Here is a 20,509-nt window from a genome sequence, read left to right on the forward strand (position 1 = left end):
GGTCTGGGAGGATCCCACATGCTGGCACATGACCAACTAAGCTGGCACATCAAAACTACTCTAGGGTCCATGCTCCAAAACTAGAAAAGCTACCGCAATGAGAAGCCCAAGCATCACAGCTAGAGAGGAGCCCCTGACTGCCGCAGCTATAGAAAGGCTGCACGCACAGCGCAAGGAAGACCCAGCGCAGCCAAACATAAACAAATATTAAAAATAGTAACTTTTAAAAAGAACCATCTCGTGCTTGTAACAGGACATATGACACCATCAATGGAAGTCAAATCTTTGGGGAACCAGATATCCAGAACCCTGCAAAGCAACTGCAAGTCCCCCACATCTAGCCGGGTGGAGAGGGTGTCACTTACATGACTCAGTTGCTGGGCATTGATTTTGGCTTGAACAATCTGAGGCGTGTTGGTCACAGAGCTGTACTTCAGCTTGTCGATGCTTTGCCTGTAGTTGACCTGGATGCAGAGAGGTACAAGGTGTCACCTGTACTTTGCTTTAAGGATTTCCTTAGCTCCCTCCCCCCAGGCGTATAGAGCCATGATTATCAAATGACCAAAGCAAAACCCGAAGATTCCAGTTGGAGACCAACAGAGACTCCAAGCCCACAGATGGAGAAACAGTCCCCTGAAGAGTGAGTGACTGAACAAGCGGCTCATAAAAAGAGTTCAACTGAATGGCCAGGGAATGGAAGAAAGGGTGATCATCCACATTGCTAATCAGAGAAAGGAATTTTAAAACCTACCATCTCCAAGCTAGGCCCTTTAGTCAATTAGGTTCTGGATCTGTTAGTAGCAGTCAGATTACCATCAAACATCTCACACATGGTCTTCATGCCTCTGTTTAATTGCCCAAAGCCCAGGGCCCCACCCAGGATCCTGTACAGTATGGCAGCTTCTTTAGGCCTCCACACCCCACTTTCTAGCCTCCCACTAGCTCTTACGTCTCTGTCCACACTCCACCTACTGCCTCGACCATGATCCCACAGCAGGGGGCTCTGCCCTCACAGGGGGCAGCCTTGCACTGTTCTACTATATCCTGTCTGTCTAAACCAGAGTCTGATGTCTTTGTCATCCTACCCACCTGCCGTCACCTCCTGCTGCCACCTCCCTGGGTGACAGCTCACCCCTGGGAGTCACAGACCACTAGCTGGATGGCACTTGTCTTGGCTCAGTGTTTGGCCTCATTGTGGGGGAGTAATGAGGAGTGGTGGGGGCTGTGGCAAAGGGCAGAGCTACCGCTCAGCTCTGAGAGATGGTGATCTTGATCAAATGGGACTCAGAGTAGCCAGACAGTCCAGTTATCCCAAAGAAACCAGAAACTCATATTATTATATAAATTCTTACAATTTTAAATGCTGAGAAACAGTTCAGTATTTTAAAACCCACTGACCCAAGGGAAACAGACCCAGTGAAAAGCTTGAGATGGCATCTCTTCCTTGGACTCACTCCATTCTTGCCTGTTTCAACAGGAGCTAAACAACAATTACGACTAAAAAATAGCACTTACTATATGCCTGCCACTACTGCAAGTGCTTTACATTTATTTACACATTGAATCTTCCCAACCACCCTGTGGGGAGCACTGTTATCCCCACCTCACAACATGTAAACTGAGGCACAGAGCCCTGAAGTGACTTGCTCAAGGTCACCAGCTGGTGTCAGAAAGTAAGTGTTAGTCACTCAGTCATGTTTGACTCTTTGAGATGCCATGAACCGTAGCCCATCAGGCTCCTCTGTTCATGGAATTTTCCAGGCAAAAATACTAGAGCGGATAGCTATTCCCTTCTCCTCGGGTGTCTTCCCCACCAGGGGTTGAATCCCGGTCTCCCGCATTGCAGGAAGATTCTTTACTGTCTGAGCCACCAGGAAAGTCCCTGGTATCAGAGCTAGAGTTCAAATCCCAGCAGTCGGCCTCCCAAAGTGGCTCCCAGACTGCATACTGTAACTGTGGTTTTGCCAATGCTGGTGTGCTTGGAACTGTTACCTGTTATCTTATAGATGAGTCAGGGGTTCCCTATAACCAGAGCTATCTGTGCTTACAGAAGGAGATGTATTATGACAAATTAGAAAACAAACAAAACAAAAATCAAAAAGACTTATAAATTAGCTTCTAGAACAAGATCTAAGAACAGAGTGTTCCAAGTACTAGACTACAGAATCTTTTGTTGGGATTTGGAGAAAAGGGAGAGCATTGCTTCATTCTATTTAGTTAACAATTCAAGGAGAAAAGTTTTTTTACATTCTGAGTTTTGGACCTGGGGTATGTAGAAAAACTAGGAAATATGAAGTCATTTCAATGTCAAATATTAATGAGATTACACTATAGTAGCTTCCTAACGCACTAAGTCAGAGGGAAAATTATCATCTCATAATAGAGTCTAATAGAATTCAGAATTATGCATGATAAAATGTCACAAAACTCTTTTTTAAATGGCACATTTCTTCCTGATAATTCTGCATTAAGTATGTAGCAGAGCACAATTACTTTCCTCTGCAGGACATAATTAACACTCTCCATGATTAATTATATCTTTGCAACATCACAGATGCTTGGTCAATGCTTCAGTCTACTTTCTGAAAGGTCCCTTTGCTGAGGGTAGAGTCTCATTTTAATGCTATTAGTGTTTTTAAAATCCATCTGAAAGGAATGCTCTCTAATTAAGGGCCCATGCTTGTTTATTTGATTTCAGGGATACCTGACCAACTTTAAGACTACCAGACAGAAAGAGAGACCTCAAATATAAATGGATTCCCAAACTTCCTGAAAACTAAAGTCCTACATTAAGGGCGGTAAAAATTTTCACACAGGAGCCCGGAAAATAAAAAAAGTAAAGCAGGTGAAGGTGATAGAAGAAGTGGGCACTGAGTCCCCATCAACTGCTGCGACGCAGGAACTAGGGCCACAGTTCCTGTGTGAACTCACAATTTCTACATATCGTTTCAAAAACAAGTTTTCTTAACACTGTGTGGCCACACCAAATACCTCTGCAACCTGGATCTGGCTCACGGGCTGCCAGTGCAGAATCTACCTCTGCTTCCAATTAATGTTTCTAATCCAGTCTAGTTTAATTCATCTCTCAGACTTCTCCAGGTTGAGCTGACTCTATTGCAGATGCCTGGTTTGATCCACTGTCTTATATAGGCAAATGTAATAGCAAGTCATGTTATAACATATAACATGTTATAACATATAACATGACCCTATATAATAGTTGTAGGACCCTCTCTCATTTCATTTCTGTTACTAAGCATTGTTTCTAGAATTCTACTGTCAAAGTGAAAGTGTTAGTTCCTCAGTCATGTCCGACTCTATGCAACCCCATGGACTGCAGCCCGCCAGGCTCCTCTGTCCATGGGATTTCCCAAGCAAGAATACTGGAGTGGGTTGCCACTTCCTTCTCCAGGGGATCTTCCTGACCCAGGGATTGAACCCCGGCCTCCTACATTGCAGGCGGATTCTTTATTGACTGAGCTACTATGGAAGCCCACTCAAAGAAAGAACTCACTCAGAAGCCCACTGTGAAAGAACTCACTCAGATTTTATGAGATGCTCTTGATTTCTCGTTACTCAGGTAATGTATGCAGCCAAAAAAAGAAACCTGGCTTTGGTAGCCAAGTTTAAACTTGAATTTCATTAAGGTGAAATGAGTAAGTCAATGCAACCAAACTTTCTGGGAAAGGGAGCAGCAAAATGGGGGCTCTTTATACTCTACTTCCCATCCCCTGCTTTTTCACACATCTGAAAAGTCCCTTTCATCCATCAAGCTGTCATTTGCCACTGACTGGCCTTTGTTGTCCTGTATCTATGTTAGATGCTGGAGATGCCCAGCTGAACTTGCCACTGCTCCTACTCGGAGCAAAAGGGAAACAGCTGCAAAGACCTATCTACCAACAGCACAGACCAAGTCAACTGCTGGAGCTGTGCTGACTCCAGAAGAATGTGAAGGAAAGTAGCCCTGAGCACTCAATGGGCAGAAGTTGAATAACATACTAAATTATTTTTTTAAGATTTTTTTTTGATGTGGACCCTTTTTAAAGTCTTTATTGAATTTGTTACAATATAGTTTCTGTTTTATGTTTTGTTTTTTCAGCCATGAGGCATGTAGGATCTTAGCTTCCTGACCAGGGATCCAAACCTCATCTCCTGCATTGGAAGGTGAAGTCTTAAACACTGGACCACCAGGGAAGAGTCCATGATTGACTGAAGAGTCCGTGACTCTCACTGACAAATGTGAACTGACAACTCAGTTCTAAACCACCTTATATACTTTTTAAAACAGCAGGTAACTTCTACTGTTTCCCTTGTACATTTCTGTATTTTCTAAATTTTCTGTAATCAACATGTAGTAAAATTCTTGCAATTAGAAAACAATGAAATTAATTAATTATACATATTTCATTGGAGATAAACCAAACTATAAATAAATCAAATCACTGCTATAATATTACATAATAAAATTAAGTTATTTTACTTAATCTTAAATTATTTTATTTAATATTATATAAAATTAAATTTAAAAATTACACACATATTTCTCCTGGGGAAAATAATTAAGTGCTCCTGGAGAAAATAATTAAGCCAATGCTGCCATTTCCTCTCAACTTATAGCTATTTCAGTTTACTTCCTCTGGTCCTCAAACATAAAACTTAAAAAAAAAAAATAAACCTCATCACTGCTAGCAAATAATTACTTTAAATGTGCCCAGCAGCAGATATAGTTCCCAAATTCTAAGACGTTTCCAAGATGAAACCAGGGTTGTCTCTGCCTTATGTTGGAAATACAAGAGTTTCCAGACATGAATATATGAATGTCATGTTAGAAAAGAGTTACTGTTTCTCAGTCCCTTGTATCTCCTAAGAACTGCTGTATCCTGTTTCTTTCTGTCTCGCTAAGAATCACTCCATTGGAGGGAAGTGATGAGGAATACAGGTCTACTGGGGAAGGACTCACGTCTTTCAAGGGAGCCAGTTTCACTGTTGTTTGATAGGAAGGGGTAAGAGTGGCCGGGTAGTTGTAGTCGACAACATCGTGTTTGTAATCAGCCTTGTAGGCGATCTGAAACACAAAGAAAAGACCAAAAAAAGAGCAATTAGCCCCCACTTTCTTGTGACCTTGTTTGAATGTCATAAAAATATTCTTTAAATAACCAGAAACAAAATTAATTCAGTTTCATCACCTCCAAGGAAAATTAAATTACATTCACACTTTTGCCTTTAATTAATTTGAATTCTTCTTCTTAATTAACCCAAAATTAGCTAACTTTATCTGTAGCACATTTATTTTATCTTTCTTATTAACCATGGAGTCCCTTGTAGATTTTTTTGTTAAAGAAGAAGCATTTGCATACAAGTATACAATAAAAGAGCTTCTTGGCTAATGCCCAGAAAATAAATGAAAATTCAAGAGTCTTCAGAGTACTTGAAATTTTTTTCTAAAGGTCAAATTTGACTTTCTCAGGCAGATGAAATTTGACATGTGTATGTTTTAATAATGAGATCAGCTTCTTCTTAGTGTCCTTTACTTCCAAGATGTACACTCTGGCATTTGCAAACGTGTAAACTGAATGAAGGAAAGTTATGACCAACCTAGATAGCATATTAAAAAGCAGAGATATTACTTTGCCAACAAAGGTACGTCTAGTCAAGGCTATGATTTTTCCAGTGGTCATGCATGGATGTGAAAGTTGAACTGTGAAGAAAGCTGAGTGCCAAAGAATTGATGCTTTTGAACTGTGGTGTTGGAGAAGACTCTTGAGAGTCCCTTGGACTGCAAGGAGATCCAACCAGTCCATTCTAAAGGAGATCAGTCCTGGGTGTTCATTGGAGGAATGATGCTAAAGCTGAAACTCCAGTACTTTGGCCACCTCATGCAAAGAGTTGACTCATTGGAAAAGACCCTGATGCTGGGAGGGATTGGGGGCAGGAGGAGAAGGGGATGAAAGAGGATGAGATGGCTGGATGGCATCACCGACTCGATGCACATGAGTCTGAGTGAACTCCGGGAGCTGGTGATGGACAGGGAGGCCTGGCGTGCTGTGATTCATGGGGTCGAAAAGAGTCGGATACGACTGAGTGACTGAACTGAAACTAAATGGACAAAGACAGAGATAATAGATCACACGCTTTAGCAAAAAGAGGGACCTAATCTATCTTGTTATCCCACTACATTGAGCAGTGCCTGGACACAGGAAATCTACAATGAACATTAAGATGGAACAAATGAATAAATCAGTCAACCAACCAACCAGTTTCAAATAAATCATAAACACTTTGGAAATCTGAAGCATTTCAAATGAGAATCACGCTCACCCATTTCTCTTTATCTCTCAGAAACTGAAAGTTTTTGTTACACTGGATCAATTACAATAGATCTAAGTACTCTTCAAAGCAGAGAAAGCTGAGATTAATACATGGAAGCTTTTGAAAATTTTCAAGGATTTTTTACCTAGCGTTGGTTGTATTGATTAACATTTAGAAACTCTTTGAGGTCAGTCTTTACACAACAAAACACTGACTTTTTAAAAGGGGAGGTTGGGAAAGAATTGGCTGAATTCCTCGTGGCCTTTCTCCCTCCACCCCAATAGACCCCAAGGACATGCAGGCCCTTCACAACAGGACTCACATTGCTTGCCAGGCTTCCAACTTTCAGAGCATGGAGCATCCGTTTGTCCATCCCGACTCCTTCATAGCGGCCTCTCATGCGGTTCTGGTAGTTTTCTTTATATTTATTCTACATGGGAACACAGAACCTTCAACAAAAGCATTCTCTCCCCAACTCGTGGAAGACAAACGACTCATCTTAATGCACTAAATCCAACATATAAATGATTAAATAGAGCCTATTTATGTATTCAGTGGGTCAGCGAATTAAAAATAAGACAAACCTAAAAAAAAATTAGAATTCAAGAAGTTGGGATAAAACAAGCATACAAGCAAACACAGGATCTGATGCATAGACGGCACATAACAGACCTGATTTTTTTTTTTAACATTTTCAGTTGTAAACATACCAGATTTTTCCAATGTGAAAACCTATCACATGAATGTGGAGCTTTCCAAGGACAAGCACTGATCACACAGGGGCTGCATGCAACCCCATGCCCCAAGCCCTGCACTGCATGCTATTACCACTCCTTCTAGATACATGAAGAATAAAACCCGGGCTTTGCCAAATTCTGCACCTTTTACATGACACATTGGTTATTGCCGCGACCATGTTAAGTAACTATATTATGTCCCAAATGCAGCTTACAAAGAACAAAACAAGAAGACAAGAAGTCAGAAAAATCTGAGTACTTTCTAATAAAGCTACATTAAAATCACCTACCTTGGGAGGCCATTGAGTTTCCAGGCACTGAGAGTATTTTAACAGAATACTATGACTCTACATCAGATATAGTTCTATTTATCTCAGTTAATCTCCACAAACACTCTATGAGCAGGAAGGATTTATTATCATCCCCATTTTACAGACAGGCAAATGGCTCCATGAACTTAAGCAACTTGCCCAAAGTCAGCCACTTAGCCAATTATGGAACCGGGCCCGTCAGCTCCAAGCTGGTGCGCTCAACTATGGCATGTATGCAAAAAAAAAAAAAAAATTCCTTACTAAGCCTTACAAAGTCCCACGTGATTTCAGATTTTACTACGATAAGCAACTAAGTAGAAGTACAATCATATAAACCAGTCTTTGTTCTCAAGGATACATCCCCAGACTTTGAGAATTTCCAAATTTGCAAATGCCACGCCAGCATACATCTGCTCAGCTGTAAGATGTGGAAATAACACCTGGCCCCCCAGGTGACCGTGCAGGATAACTGAAATTATGTACTAATTTAAGAAGTACAAAGTCAAGTTGAGAGGGAACGCTGCATGCTCAGCTAGGCTTCCTCACCAGCATTTGCCCTAGGATCTGGATACTGTTTTACATGAAGGAGGCAAGAGGGCAGATGCAGCCCTGAGGATTCAGGGTCAAGTGCATGCTGGGGATTTAACACTCCATGGACCAGCCCCAGCAGGCAATCTCTATCAACACTCATAGTATCTGTGCCTAAGAAGCCATGCTTCTCCAAGACATCCAGATGCATTCACATACATGGTCTCTTAAGAGACCAAGAAATTCAGGTCATTAAAAAAAAAAAAAAAAGGCCAAACAAAGGCTTAGGCATTAAAAACTCACATCGCTGGTGAATTTTGAAATCTTGCACACATTCCTGAATTGAGGCGTTTCACAGTAGTTGATACTATGACCTTTACTACTTTCCAGATCCTTCTTATACTCCACCTTGGAAACCAAAACACCAGATGCACAGGAGAACCAAACCCAAAGTCACTCTTGAAAATGTCACCAGGGCTCAACTTAGGATATTTTTAGAAAACTTTCAACTGAAGATTTTGAAATACCAGGCATAGGCTACTGTAGGTCAACAATACATGTTTTCCTTTCAAATAGTTAATAAGCAAACAATCAGTTTGGTTCTGAATATTAAAAAATATATAGTCCCTTTCAAGAGTAAATACTTTTTAAGATTCTTACATAGCTCAAAAAAAAAAGGCAAAACAGTCTTAGAAATCAGGACAGTGGTTACTTCTGAAGACAGGTGTCTGGGGGGATGTCAGGACTTCTGGTCATGTTCTGTTTTTTGATCTGATTGCTTATTACAAAGATGAGTCCACTTGTGGAAATTCTTCCTATTGAACACTTAAGATATATGCACTTCTCTGTATATATACTTCAGTAGAATTTAACCAAAAAAGTTACTTTACCAAAGAACATAATAAATGAGACCACACATAAACACAGGAGTGCGTTCTAATTTTAAATGGCTAGCTGAGCTCCTCTGGGTCGTTGTATGTAAGATGTGAGGTCATTATTAAATAGACTCCAAGTCATTCCAGGTAATTGGAGAAGGCAGCTGAAGGCTAGTTACCATTAATAGAGGCAGGGCTGGTTTGTCTTACTAGAGAAGCATAATGGCAGAAAGAAATGGAAGGTTCCCTTGTGATGTTTACCAAAGGAAATACAATTTATTATCATACCTTATAAAACATTTGGTGGGAATATGCCTCTTAAAGTTTGCAAGATGCATCATAATGCTTATAATATGATATAAAATGAAGAAAAGCACATAAAACTGTACACACAGTTGAATTCTAACTCTATAAAAAATGTTTTTATATTCATATATTTGTTTATAGTACTTTCACATAGAAAAGGGCTTCCCTGGTGGCTCAGATGGTAAAGAGTCTGCCTGTAATGCAAAAGACCTGGGTTCAACCCCTGGGTTGAAAAGATTCCTGGAGAAGGAAATGGCAACCCACTCCAATATTCTTGCCTGGAAAATCCCATGAATGGGGGAGCCTGGTGAGCTACAGCCCATAGGGTCCGAAAAGAGTTGGACACAAATGAGCAATTAACACTTTCACTTTCACGTAGAAAAAGGCCAAAATGGTAACAGTGTTATTCCTGGGTCTGGTTCTAGTTCTGCCCCTAGAAGTCTATCAGAACCACAATAAGACACTTGACTTTTCCAGGTCTATGACAAAGCCAGAGACAAAAGACTGCAAAGACCCCACCTAGATCTAATGTTCCATGAGTCAAAACGCAAGATTCAGCGAACTTTTTCTGTAAATGAGCAGATAGTAAACATTTGAGTCTTGGTAGGACGTGTGTGTGTGTGTGTGTGTGTGTGTGTGTATGTGTGTGTGCACTGAGTCACTTCAGTCATGTCCAACTCTTTGCGACCCTGTGTGCCACCTGGGAAGCCCTGCACGATGTACCATCTATCTATTCTGCCCGTACCGTTCAAAAGCAGATACACGGTGTATTTCAATAAGACTTCATTTCTAAAAATAGGCTGTGGGCCAGATTTGTTACTCAGATCATAGTTTGCTGAACTCTGGCCTCGAGCACAAGAATCATATGGACAATTTGTTTAAAATGCAGGTTCTGGACTTCCATGGTGGTCCCATGGCTAGGCCTCCCCATTCCAGGCAAGGGGCTTGGGTTCGATCCCTGGTCAGGGACCAGATCCCATATGCAGCAACTAAGACCTGGCACAGCCAAATATACAATTTTTTTAAAATGCAGGTTCCGTGGGCTTGGCACCTATCCACTATTTTTAAGTATCTGAAGTTTCTGATGATGCCCAGGAAATGTACACTCTTGTGATTCTGAGCAGCATCACAGGCTAAGGCACTTTTTGGGATAAAGGACTGACAGGGAAGAGAAGAAAAATCTTTTAGGATATTTGCACATCCTTTTTTGAGTTGCAGACAACTTGTTAGATGAGTCCTATGCATAGCCTGGCAAGAGGCTGACAACTCAAATGCCTTCAGGGTCCTGATAGGTGATGCAAACAGGGAAGAAGCTGCTTTAAGAAACTCAAGAACAATAAAAAGGATATGGGGAACTAGAGGGGATATTCCCTTGCAAATTGCCCTGGCAATTCTAAAAATCCTAACCCCTTGGCAGGCCAAACAAAACACAGTCTCTGGCCGTCAGGTCTGCCTCTAAGGCAAGAGGAATTCATACAGCACACAGAGCTTCTTGGAAACTTGACTACAAAAATAAGAGAATGAGGGAGGTTCCATGTTCAAAACACCCCTCATCTTTGATGTCCACTCTGTAAGAATGATATATGGTTATAAAAGTTGGTTCATCCAAATTCTGGCAACTAGAAATCTACTACTGGGAACTCTGGACTATCCACAGCCCTGTGAGAATTTCAGGAGGAAACTTCTGAACCATCAGAGAAAGATTTAATTAGTTTGGTTCTATGCTCTGTTATGAATTGCTTTTGACTACCTATTCATTCTTTGGAAACTGGTAACACGTGTGTAGTTCATGTGGCGTTAAGACAGAATTTTTCATTCTGGGGTCACCCCTTCACTGTCTGTCGGAACCAAAGGAAGTGACAGCACACAGATGGGACCGTCCCCGTACATACCTCACTCACAAGCTTGTTCACGCTCTGAGCCCGCTTCAGAACCAAGTTGTCCTGGGCTGGGAGGGAATGATAATGTGCAGCGCCCTTCATCTTATTGAAGTCCTGCCTGTATTTTATCTGAAAGAAGCACACGAAGAACAACCAGAGTTGTTGTTTCATTCTCCAGGAGAGAAGTTACTCCACATCTACTCCACATTTCATGTCAACATTTATTTAATACAATTTTCTGGAGGAAAAAAAAAAATCACATGGGTTTTTCCTCCACTAAGTCCCTAAACCACTCACTCCCTTTTAGATTAAAATATTACTGCCCCCTTTCACATTTTTTACACTTTACATTCCAGTTCTACATAAAGAAAGGTCTCACAATGATCATACCTAGAAGTATCATCCAAAAACCCCTTCTGCCTTTGGTTTTAACGACCATTTCTCATCCAGTCTCGAGTGATGAATGTGTCCTTTATTTCCCCTTTCAGGCCAAAGTGTACTTTTCTAGGGAAATGGGTGATAACTGAGTAGGAACAAAGTAAAGGAGAAGGGCAAAGGGGGTATGAGATGAATGCTGGGCCTCTGATGATTGATCAAGTTCAAGTTGGTGAAAGATGTGCAGTGTGCCTGTTGCTTTACCAAGTGTAATGACTTTACCAAGGGTAACAATAGCTTATCTTTCAAGGATGGCCAACTGGCTAACATTCTGCAAATAAAAATTATTTTATCAACTGGGTTACAGCCAATTTGATAATCATACTATTTATTTTAATCAGCTATTCCTCTTGAGTGCTCAATTTCTAAAGTGGGTTATTTTGCAAAGACTCTCCTAACTCCACCTGATCTGGCTAGACTGGTATCAGCGCTTGCTTCAGCTGACCTCAAGCAAGTTATGTGGTTTGTCCATGTCAATCTCCTTTAAAGCAGACAAATGTGACCTAACAGTATGAACCCAAAAAGCAGACGTCAGAAATTTGGATAGGAATTGAAGGTTAACATTGTGCTTTGACTCAGCTCTGAAAAATTAAACTGGGTGTATGTTTCAGGAAGCACAGTCTCCAGAGTCTAATTTTTCCTCTGCTTCTGTGGCTCTGTGGGTTGTCCCAATGAGGTACTTACATCACTAGCAAGTTCATTGGCTTTCTTGGCGTTCTGATAAGCTGGGGTGATCATGGCCGGGAAGCTGCCCTTTCCTCTGTGCTCGCCATACTCTTCTGAGTAACCCTGCTGGGGCAATCGAAAATTTTAATCAGGGGACTTCCCTGGTGGTCTAGCAATTAAGAATCTGGAGACACGGGTTCTCTTCCTGGCCTGGGACGTAGGCTCCCACATGTTGCGGGGGCAACTAAGCCTGTGTGTCACAACTCCTGAGGCTGAGTGCAGCAACTCCCGAAGCCCAAGTGCACCAGAGACTGTGCTCTGCAACAAGAGAAGCCACCACGATGAGGAGCTCACGCACAACAGCTAGAGAGCAGCCCCTGCCGCTCACTGCCAACACAGAAAGCCCTTGAGCAGCAACAAAGACTCAGTGCAGCCAAATAATTAGTGAATTTTAAAAAACTTTAATCAGTAATGCTCTACCTCTGGAATGGGGAGGGGATTAGCAATGATCTCTCCTACATCTCTTGTTCCTACATCTCCTGTTCTCATGGAGGCCGGTCCACACTGAACCCTCCTGTGTTCACCCCTAAGAGCAGCACATGTGGTTACTGAGCTAGTGGACTCTGGAGGCAGACCCACCTACTATTGTCCAGCACACTTACTGGGGTCAGCACTAAGTAAACGGAAGTGATTATCATTGGCATCGTCGTTTCCATCAGATAAGTTAAGACACTGTATGAGTCTCCTAGGCCCGTGGAGTAATCATTTCTTAAAAGACACCAGGAAAGTCCCTCTGTCTTCCAGGGGTCTTGAATGCTACTGTTCTCTGACCTGTTGGCAGATCTATGCAGAGAGGCACTGATATCCCACAAACTGCCTCCCCCAGTGATGGATTCATTTCATTTACTAATAAAGGAAGGTTATATAACGATTTAAATTTTTGATATTGGGAGGAAAAGATTTCAGATTTCCATAAGATGATCTCAACTGGGACCAAATGTTTATTTCAAACTAAGTATTACAACCTGAGTCTTGATTTCTTCCTTCCTCCCCACCACATCACCCAGCCACTCCCATAAAGGAGTACCTTCCTTCTCATGGAACTGTCCTCACGTGCTAAGTCGCTTCAGTCACATCCAACTCTTTGCGACCCTATGGACCTAGCCCACCAGGCTCCTCTGTCCATGGGAATTCTCCAGGCAAGAGTATTGGAGTGGGTTGCCATGCCTGCCTCGATGGGATCTTCCCGACCCAGGATCGAATCTTAGGTCTCCTTCACTAGCAGGCAGGATCTTTACCACTAGCGCCACCTGGGAAGCCCCACGTCACTGGTATACACCTTCCCTGGCAATCAGGAACCGGATGTACTTCAAAAGTCCATCAGATGCTACCTTCTCTCCGGGGACCTCCTCCCTCATTCCTGGGCCTGCCCCAGGCAGAAGCGGCTGCTTCCTAATCTGTGCTCCCACAGATCTGAAACAACCCTTAGTGTGTCCCCTCGGGCTCATGACTCCATCTCACTCTGGCCTCCTCCGCGGTGGGGCTGCCTGGTTCCAGCAACACGGTTCAGTATCTGGCACACTACTGTCTTATATGAAACAGTTGGGTCAAATTAGAATGCCCAGGGTTCCTTTCTACCCAGTAATGACAACTGCTTAGCCTAAGAGCTCCTTTTTGGTTGGTTGCCAGAAGGTTCTGGGCCACATGAACTAAGTGAAAAAAGTTAAGCTAAAAAAATAATAATAACAAAGACTCAAATTCTTTGGTAGCCTCCTTTTGCCCTTTCTGCTTTATGATTTGGAGTTGGTTTGCAGCTTTATTTTAACGTCTCTGTTTATATGAATATATGTTGTGCATGTAAATCTTTTTTTTTTTAGTATGTAAATCTTTTTGAGACCCTTAATCCTATTGGGAAGATGACAAATAATAGATTACATGGTAAAGTCCATTAACCTAAAAAATATGCATAAAAAAGAATGAATTGCTTTGTCATTTAGGCATTACAGATATTTATAGTTCCTCTGACTGCCTGTTTCTCTCTCACTCCCCCCTGATCTCACCCTGACGTGTCACGTATATCAGTGAAATGCCACAGGGGATGGAGTCCTCTTGACCGACAGCTGCTGGTGGTGCTATCAAACCAGACCCACTTTGATTCTTATATCTGTTATTATCACGATTCCGTATGCCGTGTGCTCAGTCGCTCAGTCATATCCGACACTTTGCAGCCCCAATGACTGTAGCCCACCAGGCTCCCCTGCCCATGGAATTTTCCAGGCAAGTTCACTGGACTGGGGTGCCATTTCCTATTCCAAGGGATCTTCCCAACCCAGGCATTGAACCCACGTCTCTTATATCTCCTGCATTGGCAGATGAATTCTTTACTAGTAGCGCCACCTGGGAAGCCCATTATCATGATTGGAACTTCAAGCAAAATGCCCTAATAATCAAGGCTCCATTCTGGCACTAGGAATTTCATCACTGTGTATAGAAAGGCCTAGATACATATAAGAAATTATATGTGTGTGGTAACAGTGGCAGATAGGATGGCCCAAATATAGAACAAAATATTTTCTGCTGAATATGGAAGCCAAGTATTTTTAAAACTGACTTTGAAAAGTTGTCCAGACCATCTGAGCAACATATTTACAACATTAAACCAATAAAAACATATTTTGGGGTTTCCCTGGGGGCTCAGTGGTAAGGAATCTCCCTGTCAATGCAGGAGACATGAGTTCAATCCCTGATTCAGGAAGATCCCACATGCCGCAAGGCAAGTAAGCCCATGCATTACGACTATTGAGCCTTTGCTCTAGAGTCCACATGCCGCATGGAGAAGGCAATGGCACCCCACTCCAGTACTCTTGCCTGGGAAATCCCATGGACGGAGGAGCCTGGTGGGCTGCAGTCCATGGGGTCGCTAAGAGTCAGACACCACTGAGCGACTTCACTTTTACTTTTCACTTTCATGCATTGGAGAAGGAAATGGCAACCCACTCCAGTGCTCTTGCCTGGAGAATCCCAGGGACGGGGAGCCTGGTGGGCTGCCGTCTATGGGGTCGCACAGAGTCGGACATGACTGACGCAACTTAGCAGCAGCCACATGCCGCAACAACTGGAGCTGCACGTGCTAGAGCCTGCTCTCCACAACCAGGGAGACTAATGCAAGGAGAAACCTCACGCTGCAACTAGAGAGCAGCTCCCGCTCGCCGAAGCTAGAGAAGAGCCTGCACCACAACAAAGATGCAGCACAGCCAAAAATAAATAAATAAATACAATTATAACAAATATCTTCACTGAGCTTTAAGCACTAGAAACCATTTGACTAACAATTATTGTGGAATTTAATAAAATTGCCTTATAAACTCAAAATCAGACATTTGTGTTCAGATAGACATTTTGCAAAGGGACCAAAACCTATCTTTATATTCATTCAAAGTTTCACATGAATATACCCCACAATGGTCAGGAAAGATTGAGGGCAGGAGGAGAAGGGGACAACAGAGGATGACATGGTTGGATGGCATCACCGACTCAGTGGACATGAGTTTGAGTAAACTCCGGGAGTTGGTGATGGACAGGGAGGCCTGGCGTGCTGCAGTTCATGGGGTCGCAAAGAGTTGGACACGACTGAGCGACTGAACTGAACTGAACTGATAAGCATCTCAGTTTTCTGAAGAAGAGAAATCAGTTATTTGCTTCCTTTTATAAATTATATATGTCAAATAAGTCACATGCGTTGTAAAGTCTACTCAGTGCCAGAAAATTTAAACAACTGTCAAATTAAGAAAAAAAATATCAACTAAGGCCAATTGAATGTACTCTTCCAGAACACATATTTGGTCTTCCAACATTCTTTACTTACAACCATGAAAACATAATGTTCCATTTCCCCCTTACAATAGCTGTCTAGTACCAGAAAATACAGAGGGATGTGCAAATGAAATTAGCTTGTAATTGTCACTCAATCTTTTTACATCTTGTCAAGATGTAGTTCATTGAAGAATGAAATTGAGAAAAAAAGGCATAAAGCTATATGCCTTTTTTTCCCTCTGGCATATTGCTTTATCTGGCAACCTAGATAAGAAATTCACTTTCTAAGAAAAAGAATCCTGCTACTCAGCGAAATATTTTTCAAGACATGCATTGATCCCTTTGGTGCTACTACGAAGTGACAGGCTAAACACAGCCAGTCTGAGTCCTCAGGATTTTTCTTCAATGAATAGATGAGGATGCTTTACTCCTAGCAAACACACCATGCTGATATAGGTCCTTTAGTTTTTTTTTTTTTTAAAAAGAAAGATAAAGTACTTAGAATTTGTTTTCCTAAGTGAGTCAAGTTGAAACCTGTGTAATCGTTTGCCTGCTATTTTCTGGCTTTGAAATCCACTTTCCATAAATAGGGCAAATATAGACGACAGCCCAACCCCTGATTAAACTGTCACAGGGTGTGTCATGGGCTAGAGGGTTGCCAAACTGAGACCTGACCATCCAAAAGGGTAGTCTCCCAGGAAGTCACTTTATCACATACCTGGCCATACTGGTCCATGTATTCCTTTGGCAACGGACCCTCAGCTCCAGCAGCAGGGCCAGCCATTCCCTTCATTTCTCTTTGATATTGTTGATGGTATCTCACCTATTTGGAGGGGAGAGAAGGATACACCTGGTAAATTTAGCCTCTTATGCACACGGGTTAGAAGAGTCAAAATGAATGTCTACGGAATGCTCTTTTTCTGCTCGAGTCTAGGGAGTGTGTCTTAGACATAAAAGTGCCTGATCATTGTTCTAGTAAAACTGACTGAAAACTCTGAAGGAAAGTTCCTTCTTGGATCCACAGTGCATACAAAAGAAGGCAGGAAGCTGGACTTGCCAGGTCTGGGTAACTTCCTGACTCCTCCCCTCCTGTGACAACATAGCCTGGGACACTTACATCACTTGCCAGCTCGTTGGCTCTTTTGGCTATCTGATAAGCAGGTGTGATCATAGCAGGAAAACTGCCTTTCCCTCTCTGCTGTTCATAGGCCTCTGTGTATCTCACCTGAAAAAAGAAATATTTTGAATCACATACCACATTCCCACCATCTACCGGGCAATCTGAGTGAGAAGCCCCTCTAAGGGCTCCCATAACACCTGCACATCTCCCATCAGATCTCTTAGGCAACGTAGTAGGTTTAGCGCTTGATAGACTCTTGTTTACCATTTTATTCCCAACACCCAGCTCAGTGTCTGATACATGGAGATGCTCAGGCCAGAATTCAACACATACTTGTGAGTACCTGCTGCAGGCCAACCAAGGCAAGCAGAAGCCACTCGTTAAGCTGAACCTGGATTCGTGCTTAAGCTTCCCAATCAGAACAACACTAAGTTTTCAGTCTTATTATGCTGTGGAGCAACTGGAATTGAAAAGGCAAATGGTACAAATTCTTCGGAAGTTCTATTCTGTAATTTGCACTGACAAGGAGAGAATTCTTTCAGGTTAATCAGAAATATCTGCTTTGTTACTGAAGTGAAGTGAAGGGAGTGAAGTCGCTCAGCTGTGTCCAACTCTTTGCGGCCCCATGAACTGTAGCCTACCGGGCTTCTCCGTCCACGGGATTTTCCAGGCAAGAGTACTGGAGCGGGTTGCCATTTCCTTCTCCAGAGGATCTGCCTGACCCAGGGATCGAACCTGTGTCTCCTGCATCGTAGGCAGACACTTTACCGTCTGAGTTTTCTAAGGAAGAGTTTTCACGTGGCCTGTGCTAGCTGCTGAATCTGACCTGACCACCCTTCTCCACGTTAGGAAAGAGTGGGGAACCTTAAAGAAGAATCACAGCATCTGGCCACCATCATTGCTTTCTTTTCTTTTTGGCCACTCCACATGGCATGGGACTCCATAGACTTCCCTGGTGGCTCAGACAGTAAAGAATCTGCCTGCAATGTGGGAGACCCAGGTTTGATCCCTGGGTCAGGAAGATCCTCTGGAGAAAGGAATGGCAACCCACCCCAGGATTCTTGCCTGGGGAAATTCCATGGACAGAGGAGCCTGGCGGGCAGCAACCTGTGGGGTTGCAAAGAGTCAGATGTGACTGAGCGACTAACACACAAATGGTATGGGAGATCCTAGTTCCCAGACCAGGGATTGAACCCAGGCCCCCCTGCAGTGGAAGCAGGGAGTCCCATCCACTAGACCACCAGGGAAATCCCTGGCTTCTATCATTTCTTACATCACTTTGAAGCTGTCCACCAGCCTTGGCCCGGAGCAGCTCGGGGGTATCCGCCACCGTGCTGAACCTGGAGATGCGCTCATCATGCCCTCTCTTGTACTCCACCTGGCGAAGAGACAGCACGAAGTCAAGGTAACACCCAGCAGCCTTTGTGGGACCTCTCCCTGCAGCTGTCCTGAAGCTACACCACTGGGCAACACTCAAGGCAAACCTATGGCAAGTCTTTCTGGCCTGCTTTATGGGCTCCTCTCCAAAAACACGCACATGTGTTCAGTCCAAGAGAGTGCCAGGAACTGCTAAACTTGAACAAATATTCATTTGTCTCCATAACAATCACATGAGGCAGGACTATGATTTGCCCCATTTTACAGATGAGCAGCTGGGGCAATTACTTAACAGAGAGGTTAAGTAATTCGTGCAGGGTCCCACAGATATGAAGCAAGAGAGCCAGGATTCGAATCCCAATACAGCTGGCTCCAGAATCTGAGCTCTAAATCAACCAGCTATGCTGTTCTTCAGTAGGATCTGCCATCCTCTTAATAAAAATCAGTGTCCTTGATGCTTAACCTCGAAATATTATTTGGTTCAGTTTCGGGGTGAGTGACATGGTCTTCTCTCCATTGATAGAGGAGGCACAGGCATAGAGAATGACTGATATACAAAAGATAAGAACACAGTCTTCTTCATAATATTGTACTCAGGGTACCTACTGCCCCCAAAGAACTCTCCTGTTGGATTTTACCTGAATCCCAGGGATTCACTAATGACAAAAATTAGTGTAATCAATGGTGAGTTAGCAGTAAGACACTCACTTGGCTGGCCAGCTGGTTGGCGATCTTGGCCCTTTGATAAGCAGGTGTGATCATGGCTGGAAAACTCCCTTTTCCTCTCTGTTGCTCATAGTCTTCTGGATACTCCTGTTGGTGAGACCAATGTCAGCATGAGAACCAACAGGATCTCCAATGGGAATGAATAAACTGCAACAGCAAGCATCATCAGAACCGATGCAACTGGATGTATATGGTACTAGGAAAATATTTTGGTCTCCTGGAATAAATTTGAAAATTATTCACTTGGTGATTTAAATTAACACCTTCAAGGCTAAAGAAATCATATTTCCTAGGTCAAAGAGTTTCCCTTTCATTGTTTATATTAAACTCTGTGGAACCTGGCACAACCCAAGGGAGGCCCCTTGACTCAAAGGCTTGTAAGATAATGCAGCAATTATTCCGAAGGAGACCTTTCAGCAACTCATCCGCTAGACACAGTTCTGGGCTTCCCTGGTAGCTCAGTCGGTAAAGAATCTGCCTGCAGTGCAGGGCACCTATGTTAGATCCCTGGGTCAGGAAGATCCCCTGGAGAAGGAAATGGCAACCCACTCCACTATTCTTGCCTGGAAAGTCCTTATGGACTGAGAAGCCTGGCAGGCTCCTCAGTCCATGGGCCCGCAGTCCATGGCAGGCTCTCCAGTTCATAGGGTCACAGAGTTGGACACAACTTAACGACTCAACCACCACCAGACACATTTCTACAGCACTGGGAGTGAAATATCTGTTCTTTTCTCCTCCTTACTTTTGAATATCTTTGCTAGTCTGCTTTCCTAACAAAACACAGCACCTTAGCAACTATGCTTCAGTTGCTTTCTTTCCATGTGCTAAAGAAAACTTACTCAAGACTAACAATATTTTCCAAAGTGGTTTCTTCAAAAGACAGGTGCCCTGGGTTTAGGGAGAGGACTAGAGGATACAGCATGCAAATCATTAAGGAATTCCATAGCCTGGGGTAAAATTGTCTTTCCTACAATGAAAACCTACTAAGATCTCTCTTATGGTGCGACAGGTCCAAAATCTAAAATAGGGCATCAGGGCTGATTCTGAAGGCTCTGGTAGGAAATCCATTTCTTTGCCTTTTCCAGCTTCAAGAGGCTGTCCACAGTTCTTGGTTTACAGCCCTAAACAGTTTTGACCTCTGTTTCTGTTGTCACATCATCTTTTCTCTGACTCTGACTCTCCTGCCTCCCTCCTTATAAGCACCCTTATGACCACATTTGGTCCATGTTAATCATCCAGGATAATCTTCCTATCTCAAGATCCTTACCTTAATTAGGAGCTTGAGTTTAGCAGATACAAACTACTATATATAAAATAAACAGCAAGGTCCCACTGGCTAGCACAGAGAACTATATTCATTATCTTGTAATTAATTATAATGGAAAAGAACATGAAAAAGAATATACACGCCTATGTATGTATACAT

The 20,509-nt window shown here is 42.8% G+C and overlaps 1 protein-coding gene across 7 annotated transcripts in view; it reads right to left on the reverse strand.

Moving 5' to 3' along the window:
- Window positions 1-20,509, reverse strand: part of NRAP (nebulin related anchoring protein) — a 75,510-nt gene that overhangs the window by 47,336 nt on the left and 7,665 nt on the right. For 2 of the 7 annotated variants that reach the window (XM_061403531.1, XM_061403526.1), the window contains exons 6-15: window positions 19,066-19,170; window positions 18,254-18,358; window positions 16,978-17,085; window positions 16,579-16,683; window positions 12,066-12,170; window positions 10,959-11,075; window positions 8,189-8,293; window positions 6,632-6,739; window positions 4,961-5,065; window positions 366-464 (exon numbers count right to left, since the gene is read on the reverse strand). In XM_061403531.1, coding sequence (XP_061259515.1) covers window positions 366-464; window positions 4,961-5,065; window positions 6,632-6,739; window positions 8,189-8,293; window positions 10,959-11,075; window positions 12,066-12,170; window positions 16,579-16,683; window positions 16,978-17,085; window positions 18,254-18,358; window positions 19,066-19,170 — 1,062 coding nt within the window. Of the gene's footprint in view, window positions 1-365; window positions 465-4,960; window positions 5,066-6,631; window positions 6,740-8,188; window positions 8,294-10,958; window positions 11,076-12,065; window positions 12,174-16,578; window positions 16,684-16,977; window positions 17,086-18,253; window positions 18,359-19,065; window positions 19,171-20,509 lie in introns of all 7 variants that reach the window. The other 5 variants (XM_061403529.1, XM_061403525.1, XM_061403530.1 and 2 more) reach the window with 3 other exon arrangements.

This window comes from Bos javanicus, chromosome 26, assembly GCF_032452875.1.
Source record: "Bos javanicus breed banteng chromosome 26, ARS-OSU_banteng_1.0, whole genome shotgun sequence".
Taxonomy (NCBI): Eukaryota; Metazoa; Chordata; class Mammalia; order Artiodactyla; family Bovidae; genus Bos; species Bos javanicus.